General features: G+C 38.8%; 1 protein-coding gene across 4 annotated transcripts; it reads left to right on the forward strand.

Annotated features, from left to right (window-relative positions):
• Window positions 1-1,052: 1,052 nt before the first annotated feature.
• Window positions 1,053-23,818, forward strand: CARNMT1 (carnosine N-methyltransferase 1). Of its 4 annotated transcripts, XM_076361806.1 has the most exons (9): window positions 1,385-1,425; window positions 2,583-2,660; window positions 4,236-4,431; window positions 5,415-5,578; window positions 12,729-12,869; window positions 17,631-17,809; window positions 19,452-19,565; window positions 20,488-20,591; window positions 20,882-23,818. In XM_076361806.1, the coding sequence occupies exons 3-9, from the start codon at window positions 4,243-4,245 to the stop codon at window positions 20,981-20,983; spliced, it is 993 nt and encodes a 330-aa protein (XP_076217921.1). In that variant the 5' UTR covers window positions 1,385-1,425; window positions 2,583-2,660; window positions 4,236-4,242; the 3' UTR covers window positions 20,984-23,818. The 4 variants fall into 4 exon arrangements, 3 of the variants coding, with proteins under 3 accessions (XP_076217919.1, XP_076217918.1, XP_076217921.1); XR_012997343.1 differs by lacking the exon at window positions 2,583-2,660 and having other exon boundaries at window positions 1,053-1,425; window positions 19,452-19,561; window positions 20,882-20,967; XM_076361804.1 differs by lacking the exons at window positions 2,583-2,660; window positions 5,415-5,578 and adding an exon at window positions 4,912-5,000 and having other exon boundaries at window positions 1,053-1,425.
• Window positions 23,819-24,200: the final 382 nt, after the last annotated feature.

A 24,200-nucleotide genomic window follows, 5' to 3' on the forward strand; every position in this document is an offset into this window, starting at 1 on the left:
ACCACTTCCTGCACGTCTTCAGACAGAGGAGTGTTGTAGGACAGTGCTTTCCAGGTTCTCAAACTGAGAAGGGGATGGGCCCTTACAAAGGAGGCCCTCTGGTGAGAGCTGCCTCTTCTCAAAGCCAGCTGTAAAGGAGCGTGGTGACTTGCCACAGGACACACAGAGGGTGTCAGCACCCAGCCAAACGAGTTTTGTCAGGTGGAGGAAGATGTGCTCAACTGTCCTCGGGGTTAAAGTGTGTTGGGGGGGGTGTGGAATTTAATGTCGTGCATTGCTAGACACTGCTTAACGTGCCTCCTTACTTTTCTCTCCCCACAGTTGGTCCCCATACGTGTTTTCAGGAAGCATAATCCGGCTTTAGTCCGGAGCAGAGGTACTTTGCAGAGCTCCCTTTGTGACTCCTGCCTCTTGTCAGCACAGCTACATCCCTGCTCGTGGCTGGCCGCTGCAGGGGGCTGGATGCACACCTTACCCCAACTTGGAGCAGCCGACCGGGCAGAGGCCTGTGGCCTGCCGGGCAAGAGCTGGGGTTCATTAATTGCTGAACTTGTACGTTCAATTTTGGCGTGAGGAGTCCAGAGGAGCTGGGCAGGCACGCATCCTCTGCAGGTACGCTCCAAAAGTCTGTCAGCGTCACTGCCACCACCGACCCCAGCGTGCCTTTTTTTACAGGCTGGGACTAGAACTACTCCGCCCTGAGTTTTTCCTCCCTCCTCGTGACAGCTAACGCGTGGATGTGGAGTACTTGGCAAGGGCACTGACCTAAAACACCGTCGGGGGGCCGCCCGCGCCTCACGCTGGCCAACCCGGCCACTTCGCCCGCGCAGAAATCACGCCAGACTCCGCGGCCCCTGCGGCCGCGCTCCCCGCCGGGCGTCAGGCCCCCGCGCCCCCTCCCCGCCGGCAGGCGCGCGCCTGCGCCTGCCGCCGCCCGTCTTCTCGCGATACTCCCTGCCCGCCCGCCCGGACGGGCCGGCGCCCGTCGGGTCCCCTCCCTCCGCCCCGCGCCGGAAGTGAGCGAGGGAGCGTGCGCGCGCGCCGGTCGCGGTTGTTGGCGGCGGCCGTTGCGGGGATGTCGGCCACGTGCGCCGTGTCCCGTAAAGCGCAGTCGCCGCTGCCGCCGCGTCCCCCGGGCGAGAGGGATCCGCCGGCCAAGGCGATGCGCAGGGGGCTGCGGCGGGGCCACGAGGAGGAGCGGGAGCAGCTGCCGTGGCCGGGGGAGAGCGCGGGCGGCGGGGGCGGCGAGCCCGAGGTGGAGCAGGCGGCCTCGCTGAGCGACGAGCGGCGGAGGCGGCAGCCGCAAGAGCCGAGGGCGCTGGCGGCGGCGGCGGCCGCGGCAGGCAGGGTGGAGGAGGAGGCGGAGGAGGAGCGGCTGGAGCGGGAGCATTTCCGGAGGATCATCAACGCCTTCCGATACTACGGGTAACCGAGACCGGCCGCCTTGTGTGCGGGGCCCCGCGAGGGTCCCCTCCCTTCCGCCGCGTCCGTCGGTGGTCCCACCGACCTGACGCCGCAGGGGTCGGGAGCTCGCCGTCCGTGCGGGCGGCGCTCCGGGCGCCTGGCTCCCAGAGCTCTCTGCCCTTCCGCGCGTGTCGTGTGGCGGCCTCCCTCGGCCTGTACTCCGTGGGGAGCGCGGTGCCTTTAGCGGGGTGCAGAAGCCCGAGTCAGGAAGGGACCCCTGCTCCCCTTACCTTTCCGGATACGCACAAAGTCACCTCGATGTCTTTGTCAGCTAGGAAGCATAAAAGAAAAAAAACCCCAAAACTAAACCATCTCAAAGTACGACACACCTTGACGAGGTTGTAAAAGCTCTCTTTTTGTAAGATAAAATGCTCTAAGACGCTGTAAAGTACTCAAAACAATAGTAGCTCCTGCTGGCAAAGAAATGCAAACGGTGTCTCGATTATTGGGGAAATTTTTGAAAGACGTGTTAATTTGCACGAGAGATAAGACCGGGTGATAGGGCTAACGGATGCCATTTTGTTATAACTTTAGTTTTCTAGTCATTTGTTGAGTCAGAAAAGGGCTTGATGGCCCCATAGGAATGAGATAAAGCGGGGGGAGGGAGACCCAACTATATCTGAGTCCACTGAATGGAAGAGGAAGCAAAAGTTACTCAAATAGCGGGGTGGGGGGGACTAGCTGAAAAAGTCCAGTCCTCTACAGTATTTTGGTAAACTGTTTTCTGTTACCGTAGGTATGGAAAGCAGATTTGGGATGTAGCTACGCTATATACTTGTACGCTAAAGTTGACAGACCCCCATCGTGTGACTCATTCTTATGTGCTGGGCCCTTTTTGTCAATATAATAACAAGCATAATTTTTACATGACAGGTTCTTGAAAGGAGTGGGTGATATTTAGAGTATTTCTTCTTGTTTACTGTTTTCATATCTTGGGTTGTTTTGTTTTCCAGGACTAGTATTTGAGCGGGAGGTTGGTCTAGATGACGCCTTGATGTCTCTTCCAACCTGAATTCTCAATTCAGTTTGGCCATACCAAAGGCTTTATGTTAGTTATTACTATTAGCGCAACAGCCAACTGTTATTTACTTATACCAGTGATGTAATTGTATCCTCAGGCCTTAGAAGCTGGGAACATCTTTCTCAACCTCATGCTCAACTGTGACTCTGGGTTGCTTTTGAATACTACAGTTTCGGTAAACACATAACAAAAGGATATGACTCAAATTTCTGGTGCAGAAATTGAATTAAATTACCTCCGCCTCAAAGAAATAACTCTGAATTTAAGTGAAATTACGTATCTTGGGAGTTAAAAATAATGTAATTGGAAATGCCTGTACGAGTAAGGCAATAACGTACTTTCAGATGAATCCAGATCAAAGTTCTTGTCTTCTGGAGACATGTGGACTTAACTTCATTCTTTGTGTGTAGTTCTTCTGATTTCAGTGAATTATTCATTCGGCTAGAAGGTTGCAATTCAACATGAAAGGGTGGAGGATTATGGTTCAAAGAATTTTTCTGAGAAAACTTTCAAGAAGATAATAAGCTAAGCTGATGTGCTTTATGTAGAGGATCAGTATATTTTTCTTATTGTTCCTTCTCTGTTTTTTGTTCTTAAATGTCATTTTAAACCAGTCTAGCTATTGCAATGAACATGCCCTTCTCAGTAGCACATATGTAATGTTGGAGATACTAACTGGTCAAATTTCCAGACTGAGGCTGCAACGAAAATTGCAGCAATTGCACCTTACTCTCTGGTGGCTAGTTTTCAACTCTGTGCTGCTGTATGCTGTCACAGGAGTTTGAGAAACTGCAGTATGACTTGACCTGATAAAATGATTCGCTGCTGCCAAAAGGGGCAGTATCCCTTGTCCCGGCTTTGACCTGTCTCTCTAGAGTCCTTATGACTGTGCTCAGCCAACTTGACTTGCTAAACTGACAAAAATCAAATCTAGCAAAATCTATACAGGTCTCTTCGAGGTTAGCAAGTTAAATGAGCTTTGTGGCAGGCCTGATGATTGCTACAACAAGGTGGAGGGCAGAACTGTGCTGGGTGAGGAGAAGGAAGAGGAAAGAAAAAAATAGACTTCTTTCTCTTGGCAGTAGATTCACCTTTTTTATGGAACTTTCATTTTGGGGAAATGGAAGAGTTATTTTTAGCTTGGATCAGTTATGTGATCAAATTCACAGTACTCATACTTGAGGGGAATATGCTGTTAAAAGAAGGTAGTTTAGTACCTTAGTGTGGCTGCCAGAACTCTGGTATGGTCCCGCTGTGACTTTTACCGTTCTTTCAGAAACAATTGATTTTGAGGATCCCTATTCCCACTCCACATCTCGTTATTTCTGTATTCGTAGTTTACCACAGCATTCAGCTATTCATTCAGTTTAAACTGGATTTGTGAAACAATCTGGCTAGTTTTGATGGGTTTGGGGGCTGGTTGTTCATTAAATTTTGTAGATCCATGTATTGAGGTAGTGATCACCTGTGCTGGAAATGAAGGGCTGAGGATGAAACTGCAAGAAGAAAACAATGGTCCCCTTAAACTGCAATGTTAAAAAGAGTGGTAATGTAGAACTAGAGCTTAAAACAAACATTTTGCCTGAAAAATTCTTGAAAATTTGTTCTCTAGTAAGGAGTTACAAAGTGATCACTTTCTGTGTCTAAAGAAATGAATAATTGTAATTGGAGTAGCTTAGAGTGAATTATTTCTATTTACTGCATGTATTGCTTCTAAATATCTAAAGACCTGAAACTTTTTGCTTTTTAGAACAAATATGCATGAACGAGTGAACAGAACAGAGAGGCAGTTTAAATCTCTCCCAGCTAACCAACAGAGTCTTCTTCCTCAATTCCTTCCTCACCTTGACAAGATTCGGAAGTGCATTGATCATAATCAAGAGATACTACAGACCATTGTGAATGACTGCGTTCATATGTTTGAAAATAAAGAATATGGAGAAGACGTATGTTAAAATGGACTTTTTCATACATCAAAATTAAATTCTGTACGCTTTGGGATTTTCTACATTTGTTTTTCACACCTTTAGGCCTCCAACTTTCTTTCCTTTTGCCTTCTTTATTTTCTCCTTTCTTACTTCCTGTTTGCTTACATTTTCTCACTCTTGGCTTTCACATCTTGTAGAGCTGATGTTTAATAAAACTATTTGTTGTTAGTAAACTTACGAAAACTAATTGTGAATCTGGCAAATTGCAGTAATCACTTACTGTAAAAAAAGCAGTTTTTCACTCCAGAGTTCTAGCTCTACCACGGTTACATTTTAAAGTTATTTTTTCAGTTAACTATGTAGAGCATAGATGGTATTGTCTGTCTTACTGTAGGTTATTATATGTTATGGTATTCTAAATCAGTTACAATTTTAGATAGGCCAAATATTTTTAATGGTATCTGTAAAAACTTTTTCACTACTTACCTGCTTTTTCAGTGTGGCATCTCTATCAAAAAAATTGCACTCAGACTTAAAAGACTGGCAGAGATGGAAACTGAAGTCCTTATTTGGTATCTGCAGGCAAGGTACAGTAATGGGCAGCTCTAATGTGAGCTTCTCAGTGTTGCCTCATCAGTACCTAAAGGGATCCTCTTCTCAGGGTAAGCAGTTCAGCCTCTGCACTAGCTCAGCCCCAGTCCTTCTCTGAATAAAGGACTACCAGTTGTGCTCTGCTATGCCATACTATGTATGGTTTTGTGATGTGGAACCTGGTCTCTTGGGTGCCGAACTGAGACCAGCAAACTCAATTTGTTTAGGATTCTAGGTTGGATTTGAGCCCTGGTCCCAGGAGTGAAAGGCGAGTGCTTTGTCAGCTAAAACTCCCAACAGCCCTTATAGCATGGCTTTTGTCTGTGTATAATTTACTTCCCCCCCCCTCCAAGATTAAAGATACTTAGTACGTTTTCCACTAACTTTTTTTCCCCCCCCACTTTAATTAGGGAAGAGGGAAGATTACACCAGCTTCAACATTTGACATGGATAAATTAAAATCTACTTTGAAACAATTTGTGAGAGACTGGAGCGAAGAGGGAAAGCCTGAGAGAGATTCCTGCTACCAGCCAATCATTAGTGAAATTGTAAAGAATTTTCCAAAAGAAAGATGGTAATCGTGTTTTAAGACTTATTTTTATGTGAGCATATAATGTTGCACGAATCTAACAAAGTTTTTATGGAGTAATGAAAAGCTTGGATTTAAAAATACAGAAATTACTGTGAATGCAGTGGAATTTATTTTTTAATCAAGAAAGTTTTTGTTTCTAATACAAGGTGTTGGAAAAGAGCATAATCATAAACTTCACAAAGGAATACCAGGTAAACCAGGAATAATTTTTTTTCTTTTCCTGCAGCTTGATGTAACGGGATATCTGTTAACTTTTCAAGTAAGAGACCTCAGGAGGTTGTGAAGTTAACTCAGTTGTGCTCAGTGAGGTAAAGTTTGCAGGTTAGCAGATTCTCAGAGTGCGTGTGGTGCGGGTAAAGGGAAGGACCCTTACGACAGCAGCAAGTATGAGTATTGCCCTTCATGGTGGAAGGAGGAAGGAGCGAAGAAGACTTACCTCTAGTGCAATTTTATTGCACTAAGAATTTACCCTGCAAATACTTAATTCTAGACTTGGTTTCAGGCAGATGTTACAAGGCAAGTCTTTGAGGGTAGCTTTGTAACTGCATTGGCTTGTTAACACCACAAAAATACTAATCGGTGAGAGGTTTTTTAGGTAACTTTAAGTAGAAGTATACTGGTAGAATCTCAGAGGATACTACTGCTGTAAGAATTCTGTGTTTAATGGTTCTGCCATTTAGTGACCCCAGTCATCAGTTTAAACTTAACACTCTTATAATGGGAAAATTTGTGAACTTTGTACTCATAAATGTAATAGGTCAGAACTTAGGTTTGCTATAGCTGGATGTTACTGTGGGTTTTCTTCTTTCTCAGTAATTGCTAATAATGCACTTGTACCGATTTGAAAATACTTTCCACTAGCCATCTTTTAATTTTCGTTAGTAAAGACTGTTAGTGGTGGCAGAACATGGAGTGGATATGGTTGATTGGTTTCTTTTTTGCCCTGAGCTAACTTATCTCAAGGTGGATGCACCACTAAAGATGTTTTATCTGAAGGTGAACTTCCTGCAATGTTTTTAGTGCTAATAGTGCCCTACATAAGATAAAAATGAATTAAATACTGCAGGTTACCTGATGTACTTCTGATGCGCAGATCTGTAGAAAAGTCATGGTTAGTTTTGAAAGTAATTCTAATCTTCAAGGAAGCAGTTCACCTTTTTCTCTGTATGCTAGTTTTTAAAGCATTTTGGTTATGGAAGAGGTAACATGTCAAATCTTAAGAGTTACATGACTGAAGTTGGAAAGTCTTGACTTCTACATTTATCATCAATTAACTCTATTTCAAAACCGCCACAGGTATTGAGGTATTAGGAAGCAACATGTGGTAGCAGGTTGGGTGAATCTGAAATTGATAGCTTTGTGCTTCTTTACCACCAGAATTGGTGGTGGTTGTTGTCAAGCACAACTAATGTGACAGTGTTTCTGTCCCTGTTGTGATGGCTCTGAAATACCAGTTGGGTTTTTTTTGTCTCTACAGAAATCTCAAAACATCACTGTATGGATCAAACATCTCTACTACAAGTTTGAGTTTGTCAAATGAAACTTTTTTTTTAATTTGTGTGTTACATACATACCTATTGAAAAGTTTAATATTCCTGATCATTATGGACCTGTCATAGCATTTATGTAAAACCTTTTCTCTGTTCACGTATTGTTACTTACTGTCGTCAGCCCATACTTTTTCCTAGTGAGCGAAGGCTCTCCTACTTAGGTGTATTTATCTCTTTGAGGCAGGAAGCAGAGTCATTCAGAAGGGCCTGTTCTCTTTGTGTATTATCAGGCTTAACTGGCAGTGCCACCTCACCCTTGTGCAAGAAGGAACTTCCCTGGCAGGACAGGCTGGCTGGTCAAGTCTGGTTCCTTTTTTACAGTTTTGGAGGGGAGCAGTTGTTTCAGTTTGAAGGGATGGACAGGGCTTGAACCATAGCGAAATTGTTCTGGCTGTTGTGTATAGTGGGTGCGCAGTCCGTTTCCTCTGGAGAGGACTGGCTCTGGCCACTCGTGGGAAGACAACCTGTGGATGGAACCTCAGAGTGCAGCTTTGCGTTTCTTCAGAGTTCCCTTTTGTAGCACAGAGGACTGAAGTCTCCTGAGATGATGAAATGGCAGTGCTAGAGAAAACGTGTGTTGTTCACACCGGCTGATGAAAACAGCTTTGTCTAGATCTATTTTGCATTGAAAAAGATGGAGAAGTAAATACTTTAAATTTAAAACTGTCAGTACGAGTCACTTTTTACTTTTTAATGGCTTCAATGGAATTGTATGTTCAGTTTCTAGTTAACATTATATTTTAACATTATTGATTCCATGCATTGGAATAATGTGAAAAAGGAGTTCAGATTTTTGAAACTATTCAAGTATGTTTTGCTCCATGCATGCACGTCATGTGTTGTTGCTGCTCTTTGCAAGACTGGCCTGTATTGGTTTAGTTGGTATGCAAAGAAGAGGAAGAGAAGTGAAGTGCTCTATATATGTGCTTGCTCTTCTGGGAAGCAGAAGGGATACCAGCAAGGGTTGAAAGCAGCTGTAAATTGGAACAGTCTTGTGAGTAGGTGCTACTGTTATCTTGTGTTTCAGTCCAGTCTTTTGACAAGACTGTAATCTAAAAATAAAATGGCAAAAGCTGTTTCTGCCTCCCATTCCTCTCCAGAAATAATTCCTTCTTTCTGCTTAGCACGTTAACACGGGATCTGTTAGTAGGATCAACAAAGCAGTTTTAAGTGACGTCCCATGTGATAAAGTCTTCCTGAAGAACTGATAGATTTCCTGCATTATTCATGTTGGAATTTAGTTGTGTTTCAGCTCACAGGGTCTTTATAATATTGTCTACCTTTTGATGAAGCCATTTGAATTTCTTGGATTTCTTGGATCTGAATGAACCATGATCACTACTTTCTGTAGGAGAAAATAGTAAAACATAGATGCATTTTTATTTGTTGATGGAATGTGTTTGTTAAAGCATTTTTATGGGGAAACATTAAGTTGAAAATCTAAACAAGCATACCAATGTATTTTCTTTTTTTAATTCCCCTTTTGCCATTTTTATTTTCTTTCACTTCTACTGTTACCCTTCCTACTTATGTGAAAGGATGTAAAGATCATCAGCTTCTTGTCCAAAAGGAACCAAAGAAATAGTTAACCTCTTAGTTAATTATCATTCCACGGCCAAGAATAGTAAACTTAGGTATTTTGTCCAAAGTTTTTTTTTATTCATTAACTTGGCCTCTGGAACCACCTATAACTTGCAATATAAATATCATGCTGTCCAGCAATTGATTGCATTTTCCAAGGTACTAGCAGGACAGCCCAAAAGAAGTCACCAGTGCTTAGTTTCCTTTTTATTTGGAAAATATAGCTTATTAATCCTGAGGCTGAGCTTGGCTATACTTCTTGCATGCGCTCAGTCGCATTTACAGTGATGATAAAATTTCTGTTTTATATGAATTGTGTTTAACTTTATATAAAATATATCTGTCCTTCAGGGTTTTTAATCTCGTCAAAAATTGTGTTTAGCCTAGACTTTGCTTTAAACATTGGATTTAAGAGGAAACTATATCTTAAGTATTATTGCAGTCCACTGAAGGCTTTGCAGGTCTTTACACGGAAGTATATAAACCTCAGCTGCTAAGTTTGGAGAAGAATTGCTCTTCAAATGATTGTGCTTTTTAGCTACCTTCATTATTTTATTTGAAAAGTAGTTGTCTTTAAAAAAAAAAAACAACTGAGAATGTGATTACAGTAAAATGATGAAAAATACTATACTGAGAATTGGATCTGTTCACTATCTAAATTTACAAACATTAGAGGTAAGACATCAGGAAGGAAGGAGTCCGACTGTGATTCTATGCTGATGTTTCCACTGATCTTCTGTGTATGGGCTGTATATTTCTTATCACTTACTATCATTAGCTAACATTGAATTGCAGTGTTCAGTTTATGAAAATGAGGTTTGTGTTTGATCACACACTAATTTTTCTGTTGCTGAACTTCAGTTTACCCCTTCAGCACCATCATTTTTTTGTTAAAGCACAATAGGCATAAAATAAGAAGCCTCTACATGTATAACTTTTCCCTTAAAAAAAGGACACCAAGTTAAAATCTTCATTAATAGTATTAAACTTCTAAAAGGTGAAAATGTATCACAATGCAAAATGCAGTACAATAATGCCATGACAGATTTTAGGGTTTTTTATATTTCTCCCCTCTCTTTTTAAGAGATGACTGCTGCAGTTTCAGTAGTTGAGCTAAACAATACCATGTAGCCCTCTTCCCTGCTCTTTGGCCAGCCTCCTCTCCCCACATCTGTCAGGTTAATAGGTCAATGTTTCTTCCATATTGCCCCACAGGTTTTTTTAATGGGTACTTGTTGGATACCCATTTATTTTCCTAACCAGTGCTAGATCTATGTCATAGAAATCCTGCTGCTGCTGACTAGTTCAAGGCTAGTTTCACTGTGGGTAACCTTGGGTTATTATTGGTTATCACAGTTTGGGATTTTTTTAATTGTCTTTGCTACTGCTGCAATTACATATCCACCGAAGGAAAGCAGGTTTTTCTAGCCTCCTAAATTATCTTATGACTGTTTAGCCATTAAAAAAGCTGTTTCTCTGCAATTAATTTTAGCTGTTTTAATGATTCAAAAATTAGCATAATATAGTGCATTGGAGTGCTCCCACTACCACTGGTTTCGTACCTTAATTTTTTTGAAATTCATCAAGAGTTTGTCACTAACAGTTCCTTTTAAGTCTCAAAAAAGAAGGTGTTTGAGCATGTTTTTTGATAGCAGAACACCATCAACAGTCACTATTTTTTATACAGTAAGTTTGCCACATGCCTAATTTCTCTGATTATAGAAACCATTTTGGGAGGCTACTGTCAATGTTAGTGGACTCAGATTTGATTATATTGTATTCTATTAGCTGTGCTCTGTATGCTGAAATGATATTGGTGGCCAGCACCAGTCCCTAGCAACTAATATGAAGAGTATAGATAGAAGTTAAATGGCTAACAAGTTTCCAGACAGGCTTCAATGCCTTAATAAAGGTGCAAAGAAAAGTGCAGTTAAAATCAACTATTTTCTAAGAGAGAATTGGGAAAATTAGTTCAGAGATACAAAAGCTTTATATTGTGAATAAAAAGATACAAGACAATTACAAGCAATTCAAAATCAACTCACTTGCCTGTTAGAGGCTTTATCTTGTTTTAGGTTGAATAAAGGTGCAGATTTCAAAATGTGATTGCACCTGCATAGCTCCTTGTTAATGAGTTGTTTTAAGAAAAGTGTCTTTTCTAATCAATGTATGATAATCTTGGAAGTGGTGTAAGGCTCTTCAACCCACTCATTGTAGAAGTGTCTACATAGGGGTGCAAAAATCTGTGTAGAGCTGGTCTAAATATTTCATAAATAAATTGTAAGGAAATGAAGAAATAGATTAGGTTAAAAATACATTTGGAATAACAGTGAATAGATACACCACTACGAATAGAAAAAGCTGTAAGATGGAGGTTTTTCTAGCTTCTCCCAAAAAGTGGATTCTCTTTCTCTTCCTCCTTCTGGGTCCCTATTTTCAAAAATTTCATCTTGAGCAAGTAGTTTTCCCCTGAATTAATCTGTCTTTTTTTTCAGTAAGACTTTCTGGCTAGCTTTCTTCTGGCTCTCCTTGTAGAAGAGAGGAGAGGTAAGGAGAACTGTTGCTTCACAGGAATGCTCTTAAGTAATAGCAAAGTCTTGATTTCCTGCTTCTTCTTAATCAGAAAACAAAGAATCTGAAAGTATAATGGAATAGAAATGAAAATCAGGAATGAGAAGAACTTTGATTTTCCATTTGGAAGGCTTCACTAATTACACGATTAAGCCACAAACCAAAAGGCACTGCTAACTGGTTTGTTAGTTTGTGTGGCCTTTAGAAAAGAATAATGCTTTCTTTTGTTTTTGGGTAATAGTCTTCAGAATTGTACTACTTTTCAGAATTTACATAACTCTCTCGCTCATCTTCATGCTTATGTAGCATGACTCTTTTGAACCCTTTCTGGCATCCTGATTTTTTATGTAGTCAAAGGCTTTGCATTTTGCTTTCATTTCATCATAGGTTTGGAAGTGCTGATCGTAGCTTCCTTCATTTAGTTGCATATAAACTGGTACATGTATGTTTTGTCTTTGAAGGTGACAGGCAAAAGGGAGGGTAGTCTGACTGTTCACACTTGGTTTTTTGGTATATGAAATTACGAAGTCTTGTTCACGACTGGAAACTGAAAAATTCTTTCTTTTTAGATGAAGTATCTTTTCAGTTTGGCATGGGAATGTTTTTTGTTTTATGAGTGAAGGTTTGATTGGATTGTGATAGAAGTCTAATGGTTAGAATATGTATATATTGCCTTTTCTGCCTGAAAGAGTAGAAAATTTTGAGATTCTTGGTTCTTCTATTTATTAGTTGCTGAACTTGGAAGATGGGAGAGGTTTTTCTAGATATCTCATTAAACGCACATGCTGGATGTCTTCTTCAGCTTGATGCCTTGTTATGGGAAGTGAAGGGTTAGAGAGCTGCAACATACGTTGATTTAGGAAATCTTATGTCACTTAATGTGCTTGAGTGCAATCAGTGAACAGCATATTTAAAACCCACAGTTGCTGAGAAGGTAACTAAGGTTTTTACAGTCTGAACTGCTCATCGGCTTATGGAAGTTTTGTTTGCTTTGTTTCTGATGTCAAAATACTTGTTTATTTTTCATGCAATGTAACTAAGAAGATTTCTAGAATATTTACTAGTTATCAGTGCACCTCACAGATCAATAAATGGTGCTATATGATAATGTTCTTTCTTCAATTCACTTAGAGATTTTTAGCTTGATAATTGTAAAAGTTTTCAGGAAAAAAAGTGTCTTGTAATTATGATCTGTATTCTGAATGAGGGTTGTATATGTTCTTTTGAGTGTTTTTCTGTTAATTATTTTGACTGTACAATTAACCAATCTGATCAGAACTGGCTCAGTTTGCATTTAAAAAGTAAAGTTATACAGGAAATACATTATAATATCTAAGTATATGGGGGGAAAAAATGTTTGACCGGCCCTCTGTAAGTTTTGTTAAGAGGTATCAGATAAAGACTTAACTATTATTTTTGTTCTGTTGCAGGGATTTCTCCAAAGTTAATATCCTGGTACCTGGTGCTGGGCTAGGTAGATTGGCGTGGGAAATAGCTATGCTCGGTTATGCTTGCCAAGGAAATGAATGGAGCCTCTTTATGCTCTTTTCTTCTAACTTTGTACTCAACAGGTACACAGCTTATGTTTTACTTGCTGACTGAAACCTAGGGAGGCAAAATTATAAATGAGAAAAACTTGAATAAATAAACTGCACAAAAATGGATTTGTAAATCCTAACAGAGGACACACATAACCACTCTTTAGAATGTTTTAATGAAGAAAAAATCAGTGGGATAAATGGGGGAGGGAAGCATTATCTGAGTCATTAAAATTAAAGCAGGAAGCATGGCTTTTAAGTTATGAGACTTAAAATCTCTAGATTGTACCACAAATTTGCTGCATGATCTTGAATAGCTTTTATGATTTATTTCACATCTGTTTCTGTAAAATGCACACCTATCACCAGTGTCAAATATGGACTAGTTAATATGTGCATAGTACTTAGTGGTGGTGATCAGTAACAGAGGAAACCTGTTAAAGAAAGTGTTAATTCTATACTAAAATTTTAGGCACTGTTTTGGCATGAAAAACAACCACCGAAGCACACTGAACCACTTCTTAAGCAAGTCCAGTCACTGAGTAACAGCTAAAATAATACAGTTAATATTTCTACAATTACACTGAGGTACTAAATTTGAATGTAGTAAATTTAACTTTATAGGTTTAATTTATAGTGACATTTCTGTATTTGGTATTCTGTCACTTGCATTGGAGATTACTGGTTTCATAATGAACTTGTTAGAGAGGAAAGAAGGCAGCAAATGCAACTGTTCTTAAAGAGGGTGGGCGAGTATGAAAGAGGTCTGGGGTGGTGGTTTGTTTTTTGGCGGAGTTGGTGCTAAGTTCAGAGAGGCAGAATTTACCAGTTCACTCATTCTTCAATCTGAAATGATACACCTTTGCTGAAAACACCTAAACTATTGGCTTGTATTCTATATTACCATGATGTTCTGGAGCCCTGTTTGTAGATTGTGGACTGTGATGATCTTAAATCTGTTACAGCTTACTGTTCAAAAACAAGAACGGGAAAACACTGTTTATTATGGCTGCTGCATGTCTGCTTAAAACAGTAGTAGTCAATGTGATGAAAAAAGATATTTGCTAGAGGTTTATTTGTTCTTTTTCTTACATTATTCTTAAATGACTCATCTGGTAGTGAAATTGCATATTGCAGTTGGGCTGATCTAATGCCTTGCAGCTACTGAAAGGAGGTCACGTTCTTCTCGTCCTCAGCTATGCAGCCCTGCTGGGTCTTACGCTCTTTGCAACTTTTGAAATTACTCAAAGCAGCATAAAAGTATTCATTTCCTATCTTTGGGAGCACTGATCAGCTGTCATAGTGGTTCAAATCTGAAAGTTAACTTAACCCCTAATTAATTACCTCTGACATGTTTTTTGTCTTCCTTAAATAATGAGTCTTTGGCCTATATGTGGAATTCTCTTGAAGATCCTTGCTTAGATTACGATAGTAATCATCTTAGCATCTAATGCTCATGTGGTGTTTCCTATTTTATATAAGATACTTAGCAAAGAGGTGTATATGCATTAGACTTGGTAACAGTATTAGATTTTAGACAGCAAAATGGAGTGTTGCTCAGCTGCTGTAATCTTCATCTTTGCTGGGCAAGTTACCAGTTACAAGTTTCCTTGTTAGCATGGAAGAGTATACTGCTAACCTAACTCTGAATTTCATCAGTTCAGTTGAAGTCCAAGCATTCCTTTCTGCTAATTGTGGGCTTGGGATGTCTGTTAAGAAGGTTTTAGGGACTTCTGGGATCTTTCATTTTAGTCTTAAGTGGCTGTTCCCAGTTAGCCTTCTGAAATGGACATGTTTGCCTTCCTGGAACTGGAAGAAACAGTAATGATTAATAGGAGCTGAAGATACCAGTTAAGGAAGAGTGGTAAGAAGAAGGATTTTGCAAATTAGTTTTTAACTACAGTCTTTAATTAATTTTTGTTTTCAGTTGATAAAAGCACGAGGATTTTACTAACATGCTTACAGTTTGGATCTACCTTCTTCCTCTGACCTTGGTTTATTTTTAGGAAGACAAAGTATTATATTGAGTGTCAAGCCAACTACTACAGTGGGCTCCTAGATGTGGTACAGTGACTTAAGTCTTCTGTATACAATGTGGTATCTGCTGATTTTTATGCATGTAAAAAAATTTAATTCTCTTAAATTGTGAACTTCTGTTACCGTCGATAAAGTTGCATACCATGTTGTGTAGAGTGCGTCAAGGTGTAACTGTGGTCACTATAAGTATTTGAAATTAATTAGAGTGCATTATTCCATTGAGGAAGCTCTAATTTGAAAATAAAGTGACCCTGGAGTAGTTAAGCTACAATGGCTCCAACGCTGCTGCAGTCCTTGTATGGGAAATTGTTTTCTTGTATGGGTAAGGTTGTTGTTGCTGATAGATTTTTCTAGTGTTTAGATGAGTTTTGGATATCATGACAGATGGCAGAGGTGATCATTGGTGATGTACAGACACACTTCATTTCTTACATGTTTTGGAAGAGCAAAAACTGTGAAAAGCATAATCTGTTTTCCTACCTCTGGAAAGCATACCAAAATTTTCAGACAGTCTAGAGCCACAGGACATGTTACTTCCCTTTGACATCTGACAGGAGGGGAAACAACACTAGGGTGGTATCTGTGTGGAAGAGGCAGGAGCAGCTGGTTGCTTACTTGCTGTTTCCTGCAGCTGGAGATTCAGAGCACAGGGTCAATAGCCTCGGTCCAGCAGCCCTTCAGCAGCAGTAGTCCCACTTACGAATATTTGAGAAAGTTCAGTTGAAGTACTATAAAATCACTTTGTACCCAAGTCAGAGTAGGGTTGGTTTAAAAAAACTTTAATACCAGTAGAATTCATGCTAATAATTGGCTAATCTTTACTTTCTGGAAAGAATGTAATTTTAGATAAATCTTGACACTTTGAGCTGGCTGCTTAATTGTATTTGTTGCGTGTCCATGAATGTCTTAGGATGAAAAGAGTTAAGCATTTTATCTTTAAATCGGTGGGCAGAAGTAAGAGTTGACCTACCCATCTTTTCCAGAACCGCCTTTTCAACTCAGTGTTGAACGGTAAATGCCCTGCTGCTGTGGAAGAAAGTGAAGTGTGTCACACTTGGTTAAAGATGTTATATTTTTATAATATAACTTACATCATACATCTTTTATTGGAAGGATGGAATTGTAAAGGACTGCAGTACTTAGTTTTTAAGTATAAATTACTGAAGCTGGAAAGCGAGGTTTTCAAGCTTGAATATGGAGAGGGATTGGTCTTTTATATTAAATTGGGAATTCCCTTTGGAAATGTTCGAAAGTCTACATGACTATACTTCGTGCTGGGAAAAAAAAATACAGGGAGGTGTGTGTTCCCTTACAGCGCAGAAAAAAAATCCTTTCTAATCTGCTCAGATCTCTTATTTTCTTTACCTTGCTTTTGGGCAAATTTTGATTGTTAAAGAAAAATGTTCTGAGGATAATACAAATTGACTGGGAGCATATGGAGAATGCTAAAATGGCTAACATGCAACTTTTGGCCAATATGGGGATTTTTTGGTGGGTTTTGTTGTTGTGGTGGTGGTAGTGGTGGTTTTTTGGTTGGTTTGTTTTGTTTTTGTTTTGGTTTGTTTTTCTTTTTTAACCAAAAGAGAAATGCCTTTCTTGAAGCAAATGATGCCCATGTTATCAGGGCTTTTTCCCTGCTTTTTTTTCCTTGACTGCATATATCTGATATTTATTCATTATATATGGAGACAGTTGATGAGTGCAGTATACTGCTGCTCTAATACAGGTTATTTTTGTATTTTTTTTACTGATAAAATGAAATATAAATATTGCATGAAGAAGGTAGAAAATGTTATTTCAAAGACTTTACTACAGGTGTTTTCTATCCACCAGCCAAAAGAGTGCACTTTCTATAACCTGGTAGATTGCTTGCAGTTTATGAAGTGTTTGATGATACGTGTTCCTATGGGACAGATGTGTCCTCTGTTGTCTCTGAAAGAAAATGGCTTCATTTTTTAATTGCAAACTGATTTTATAGGACTGTGGGAAAAGCTGCTTTTTATACTTCAATGCTATTTTTTATCACTTTTTAAAATAAGAGTTGACTTAGTTGGTCACGTCAACCCACAAATTTTATTTTACAAAGACACGTTTACTTAGCAAAATTGCAACACTGCAGGCGTTACTAACTTAAAATGACATCTAGTGCAAAACTACTACAGTTTGCAAAATGGGATTTATTTATTTTTTGAAATCTAAAAGCTTCCTTTCAGTTAGGATCTGAAAAATGCTTTTGTTCTGCTGTGCTTCAAAACCCCTATGATTATGGTTCAGAAAAGACAGAAAAGTTTAGAATGAGAACAAATGTTTCCAATAAAATTCATGGAACTAATGTTACTAATTTTTTTTTTTTAATAGAAGAAATATGACCCAGAAAGGCTTAGCTTTACTGAATATACTAAATCACAAATTTCATTAATCTTACAAAAGAATCTTGTGCATTTTCTTTTCACTGGAAAAATAAGCCTGGGAAAATGGTAAAAAGTGGGAAAAGAAAATCCTAAAATTAAAAAAGGAGTTATTTTGTGGTGATAATTTGTGTGTCAGAGTAAAATTATTTTTTTCATCAGTTCATAAATAGGTGGGCAGTCTGAAGTGTTAGGAACTAGATAAAAGTCCTTTAGAAAACGTGTAGCTGTTGCAAGAACTTTATCAGCAAGACAATGGATGTTGGTGAAAGTCTTTGACTCCTACATTTTTAGATAGTAGGTACGCAATTAGCTGAAACTGAATTGTGCTGATTTCTGTATTTTGCAGATGCTCTGAAATTAACTCATGTAAGCTTTATCCCTGGATTCATCAGTTTAGCAATAACAGAAGATCTGCTGATCAGATACGGCCAATTTATTTCCCTGATGTTGATCCTCACAGTCTTCCTTCTGGTTCAAACTTCTCTATGACAGCAGGGGATTTTCAAGAAATTTATTCTGAGTGCAGTGAGTAAATGTAAACTTCTAGGCTATCCATGTAACTGTATCTTCAGAGTATTTGTTATGGAACAGTTAATGATTAGAAATAGAAGGGAACTGTAGCTACAAGCATTGAGCAAAAAGTACTAACTGTAGCAAGACTTTCTTATTCCAGATCAGCTTTTTTCTTAGTTGTAAAAAAAATACTGACACCTCCTTGCCTAACAGATTTTGTTGTAGTAGTCTCTTTCAGAATAAGACAGCATAGTAGTATTATGGAAAGGTTTACTTGATTTAGAAAAGTGATGTTACAAAGGGAACAATGTAACTAGTCACTTCTTTTCTTCAGTGTAAAAAATAAATACATTTTTTTGTTGATTCATTTCCTGTTGTAAAAGCAAACTATTTCAGTAGCAGTAAATTATAAATTAAACAAACATATACTTACTGACTGTTAATAGTAAATATTTCAGAGGCACATTATGGGGATGATAATTATCAAAGATTGAGACTTCTGTCAGTACAAATAACCTCATTTTTTTCTTGTGATATCAGGTTAGTTGTGCTGTCCTCATTGCACCTATGAAGTAATGTCTTATGATTAACCTAATGTTGAATTAATCTGCAGAAGACTCTCTTTAGTACCTACTCTACCAATTACATATTTAGGATTTGATCAAGATTAAACACCCAGTTTTTATATGTAGTCTAATATTCTGATATATGCCTATTTAGAAGGCACTATTTTTTCCTTACACAGTATTGGATTATCACTTCGGACATCTGTTTTCTGTTTCCACCTTTCTGTCCCTATTAGACCCATAGCAATTTTTCACCAGGATTATATACCTATTGATCTGCCCTTTATTGTGCATCTAGACTTACAGATATTTTCTTGTAGGAACCTTCCTTATAGTTGCTTAATTTTCTGAAGGTTCTATCTTACATTAGAACATCTGATACTGGCATAAATTGAGATTTTTAATTTTTTTATTTACAGAACTTTAAAACTTGCAATTTCAAGGATACATGTTTAGAGAAAAACAGGGAGACTCATGCTTTAAAAGGTAGACTTTGGAAGATCCTGCTTGTTAAGTTCGTTAGTAAAAAACAGTTGGAGAAGTATTCAGATACTGAATAAAATGTTTTAAAGCTATGTGATTTGTGAAAGTACACTTTAGTGTACAGACTGTTCCAGATATTAACTAGGGAGGCCCAAAATTGCTGGGTATTTTTGCAGTTGTATTTCTAACAGTTGTGGTAATGAAGTTCATAGGACAGGTGAGTAATAGCACCCTTGGGCCTTCATTTATATAAAATGTGTTATCATGTTTACATTTTACAGTAAATAATATAAATTTATCTCACTTTATATAATGTGTGAATAATTTTATAAAATGCATTAATAAATAGGTAGAATATTTTAGAGTGTGTATGTGTATATACATACATATGTATACACACACACAGGTCACACGAACCCAAACATAACTTTCGTTAACATAAACCAAAATGTTTTATTTAGTTGTAAATGAAATGAAGAGCCTTCATTTGTTGTTAGTTGAAGGTAATGCTGAGTATATAAACAAATACTGGGGTGAAATGATTAACTTTTACAGGGGTAGAAACATTGAAACTAATCCCTGTATAATTTGCTCTTTTTACGCAGATACGTGGGACTGCATAGCAACTTGCTTTTTCATAGATACAGCACATAACGTTATTGATTACATTGATACTATATGGAAAATACTAAAGCCTGGAGGAATATGGATAAATGTAGGCAAGTGTGACCAACCTCTCTTCCTGCTAGCCCTGATTTATGTCTGATCACATAACAGGCATCTAGTACTTGAAAAGAGTTGTCAGGATGAATGTGTCTGTGCTGAAAACTCTGTAGAGCTAGAAACATCTAGGGCTTGGAAATTAGCTCAGATGTGTTCAGAGTATGTCCAGATGTTTGCTAATTACAATCATGTCAGTACAATGTGGTTTTTAAATAGAGAAGTAAATCTTCCCAGTGGCAGGTTTTGCATTCATGTATCAAACATTTGTTATCTGACAAATGTAGTGTCCTGTATTCTTTTTTGCTATTTTTCTAAGAAAATAGAACTTGTTCTGTGTGTAAATACATCCTTGCATTTTTTTCTTAATCTGTTGTCTAATCTGTACTGTGCTTCTAAACAGAAGTTTTGGGAATGAGATTTATGTATGCCTTGGCTCAAAAGGAGAGAGAGTTTAAATTAAGTCTCCCATGGTGAAGGAATATCAGACAAAACTCAGGAGTTAAACATTTTGTATAGGACAAACTGGCCAGTCACTGGTCAGTCAGTCACTATACCAGTCCTGGCCAGTCGCAGAATGCAAGCAAAGCTCCTGAGTAGACCACAGCGTGTCCTGCCTTCTGTTCTGTAGAGACAGCAGTGATGCTAGACTGAAGAAACTTTAAGATACAGAAAACACAATCTGGTAGGAAATGAGACTTCATTGTTGAATAAGCAGCTGAACTAATTTGTTTTCATTTTGCATTGATTCTGAAATTTGGTATAAAAATCATATTCAAGTGATAGAAGTACCTTCTTTTGTCTGTATTTGAATATGTGAGTCTGGATATAAGCATTCTTTGCACTTTCAGTATGTGGTTTTGATTTTTAAAACATTTTTATCTTTTTAATAGCCATTTCCGTTGTATCTTTGTACTCTAGGTCCTCTCCTTTACCACTTTGAAAACTTGGGAAATGAACTTTCTATAGAATTAAGCTACGAGGATATAAAAAATGTTATACTGCAGTATGGATTCCACATAGAGGTAAGAAGATGCTGTAGTAGTACTCGCAACGAGTAGTACTGGTATAAACCAGACAAACTCCTTTGAATAAACCTTTACCTTAAATTTAGTTCAACATAGTGGCATATACTAAAAACTTCTAGGAGAATTAAATGTTTGTGTGTTGCAAATTATTTGCTTTCCTCCTTTTTTAAAAAGTGTATAGATGGGCCTTGAAATCTAGTAAGTATATAGCAATTTCTTTCTTATTAAGAGAAATTTGTATAGTACCTGTAGAGAAGGTGTTTTGAAAACTGCTGCTTTTTTTTCAGGTGGAGAAAGAATCTGTACTGTCAACCTACACTGTGAATGAACTCTCCATGATGAAATACTACTATGAATGCGTGTTGTTTGTGGTGAGAAAACCAGAATAGAAGTGGTCTGAATAGGTTAATTAGAAAAAAATGTTGGCTTGAAAGCTGGAAATGAGAATAAAATGGACTGGGTGATGTCTGGACACAACCTCAAATCAGTGGTGCCTTCTTATTCCTAATAGGATTTAGATAGTGTCTATTTTCTTAATATCTCTATTGCTATCCAGACATGTACTATGCCATGCATATTTGTAATATACTTGTGAAAATGGAGGAGGAAATGTTCACATACACTGTCTTTGTGCTTTGGAATGCATTAAAAATAAAAGCAAAAATGTTTTCTTGAGAATAAAATTTAATGTTTGCCATAACCAGGCTAATTCTCCGCATATGCTGCCTCATTTTTCATAGATTTATAATGATTTTCTTTTTTCTACTTTCTCATGTTAGGAATGCATAGAGGTGCTTACTGTACTAGCTGTGTCACATTTAGAGAAGTATTTCTAAACATATACTTAAATTATGAAGTCTGAAATGGTTGGAAAGTGATAAAATTATTCTTGGTAGATAACGATAGCCATCAGAACTGTTACAGCATTTTCTGTGGAACTGAAATGAAGTAGATTATTATACAAATTCTAATCTTTGACTGTACCAGTGTTAACAGTTAATCAAAACACAGATCCTATAGGCAGTTTGACCTACTATGTGAAAGCAGAGTACTGAGTGAAGAAAAAGCAGGCTGTTACAGAGAAGCAGTATGTTAACCTCAGTTCAGGAATAACACCAATTTTGATAAATCTCTTTGTGTTGAAACTGAAATAGTAGATGCTTTGATGTCTTAAAATACATTGATTTTGAGTCACCTGCTTACTGCTTGAGCCAAAACAGTGAAGCAGTATTTTTTATTAAACATAATTAACAGGAAGTCATGTTATACTAGAGCTCTTTTCTTTTTTTAAAGTTGTTAACACAGCTGAGTTATGCATGCCATGTGTAGGTAGTGCAACAAAAGAATCCCTGTTTCTCAAAGGGGAAGAAAAAGTTGCATGTAAATAATATGCACTGTAACCTAATTATCTCTACCTGAGTCAGCATATGCAGGCCAACTGGTAGACAATTTCCTTGTAACTTCAGGCACTTTACCCTTGTGACTTAGTGACTTCTTAGTTCTTTATCCTAATGTTTTTTTTCCTGGCAGATGTGGCTTAGGTGAATATTTAATCTACAAACAGTGATACTATACATGAGGCTGAAGCTTCTGTCACTTACAAGTAATGTGCATGAGAAAACATTAATAATCACTGTGCTGAGAGGAGGTGTCACGTTAGCCATTTCATTTTCTTAATATATTGGTTACCTTAAGTACCATTTTCATCCATTTTCAGAAATTTCTTTAAAATATAAAAACATTATGGTAAGGAATCAAGGGGTTTTTCATGTTTGGTCATAATGGCACTGGACAATAGCTTGTTTGTTTCCCATTATTTCTAGTCCCTTTTTTTCATGGTGATGTCCTAACCACATGTCTCTAATAGCTCCATTACTGGCTTTTGGATTTTTCCCATTAAGGCCAGAAATTTGTGCCTTTGTTCCTAAATTGAAAGTCTACAAGGAGGGAAAACACAAACTTTTTCTTTATAGTTTCAACACTGCATAAGAGAGCGTACATGCCTGGGTATATTCAGTACTGTGCCCCTTTCTGCTCAGAATCCTTATTGAGAATAAAGGCTTCTGGTCTACACAAGTTTTCAGTTAGAGCTTTGCTTAAACTCCTCTTATTTGAACTGTCTCTTCTTCCTCAAAGTGCACCACCACGATTTAGCTCCATAAATGAACTGTTGGAAGTTCTACCCTGCTCCAAGAAAAATGTGTTTAAACCTGAAACACTGCCATTGCAACAAGTAGATTAAAAATAAAAGCCCTTGCACACCTAAAAATATTAATAAAAAAGAAGTTGCTTTAATTTCCTTGTTGTACTATTTATTTTTTGAGGGACTTTGTGATTCTTTGCTTTCATTCTGAATTTTTTTTTTCCCTTAGGTAGGATATGATTGGTATTTTACTTGATAATGCAGCTCCTTGAAGTAAGACAAGGTTAGGTGAATGTCAGTTATGCTGTTGCTGAGCAGTACATAAATGTGTAATACAGCCCAATTTCTGCCTCCTACCCGGTTTGTAGTTACACTTGAAATGTGGTGTTCCTGTTTTTCACAAATAGGCAATTGAACTCTTGCTTTCTATTTGAATGTCAATATCCTTTCTTCTGGTAGTTTTGTTCTTTGCCACCCCACGCTGTCACAAGTACCATTTTTTTTGTATTTTTGGAAAATGTCTTTATTATGTCGGGTATATAGTGATGTGATTCTATTTCTGATCTAGAAAATGCCAGTTTTCCCCAATGTTTTCCTTTTAAATTATAACAGTTGCATTAAGAGTTGGAAGCAGAATAATCTTGTGAATGGGTTGTATGAGTTAGTAGTGTTATACCTGCAGTCCTATGTATGAGTTCTTAAAATTCATCACTTGTATTTCTATGCACAGGGATAATTGTGTATTACTGACTGTGGTCATACTCTTCAGTTGTACGGGGGGGGAGGGGGGAGGAATGCTTAAGGTGTTTATCAGCTGAAGCCAAGACCATTTAATTTAGGTCACTATTAAACTGTACGTGGTATTGGGTGTAAAATAAAATGCTGCATAATCCTCGGTGTGATACTTCTGTACATGGAGTAAGTTTGACAAATGTGAAGTGTCCTGTATTTTTATTTCTATGTAGTACACTCTGGAAGCCAGTTACGAAGGTAAGAACGGGAAGGTTCACGCCCCTGTGCTATCTTCTGGGTGTCTAATGGAGGTGATTTTTCTTGCATATTAAAGTTTGCAGTATGCCTCGATGCCGCTCCTGTTTGGTTTTATCCGTTACTGCTAGGTAGGATTCAGTTTTTGACTACCTTTTCCCTTCCTGCTTCCTCGACCCTTCAGTAGCCCCCGCAGCCTGAGTAGCCCCCGCGGGCGCTCCGGCCGCCCCCGCTGGGCAGCCCCCGCAGGGGCGCAGCCGGGCGGCAGCCCCGCTGGCCGGGGCGCGGCCGCCACGCCCCCGCCTTTCGCGGCGGGCGCGCGCTGCCCGGCAGCCCGCCCCACCCGCCGCCCGTCACTCAACACCGGTGGGCGGGGCCGAGCGCAGCGCCCCGCCCCCCCGGGCGGCTGCGGGGCCGCCGCCGGCGGCGACCGGGGCGCGCATGCGCCCTCCTCCCCGCGGCGGTGGTGCGTGCAG

The sequence above is a fragment of the Aptenodytes patagonicus genome, chromosome Z (assembly GCF_965638725.1).
Source record: "Aptenodytes patagonicus chromosome Z, bAptPat1.pri.cur, whole genome shotgun sequence".
NCBI lineage: Eukaryota > Metazoa > Chordata > Aves > Sphenisciformes > Spheniscidae > Aptenodytes > Aptenodytes patagonicus.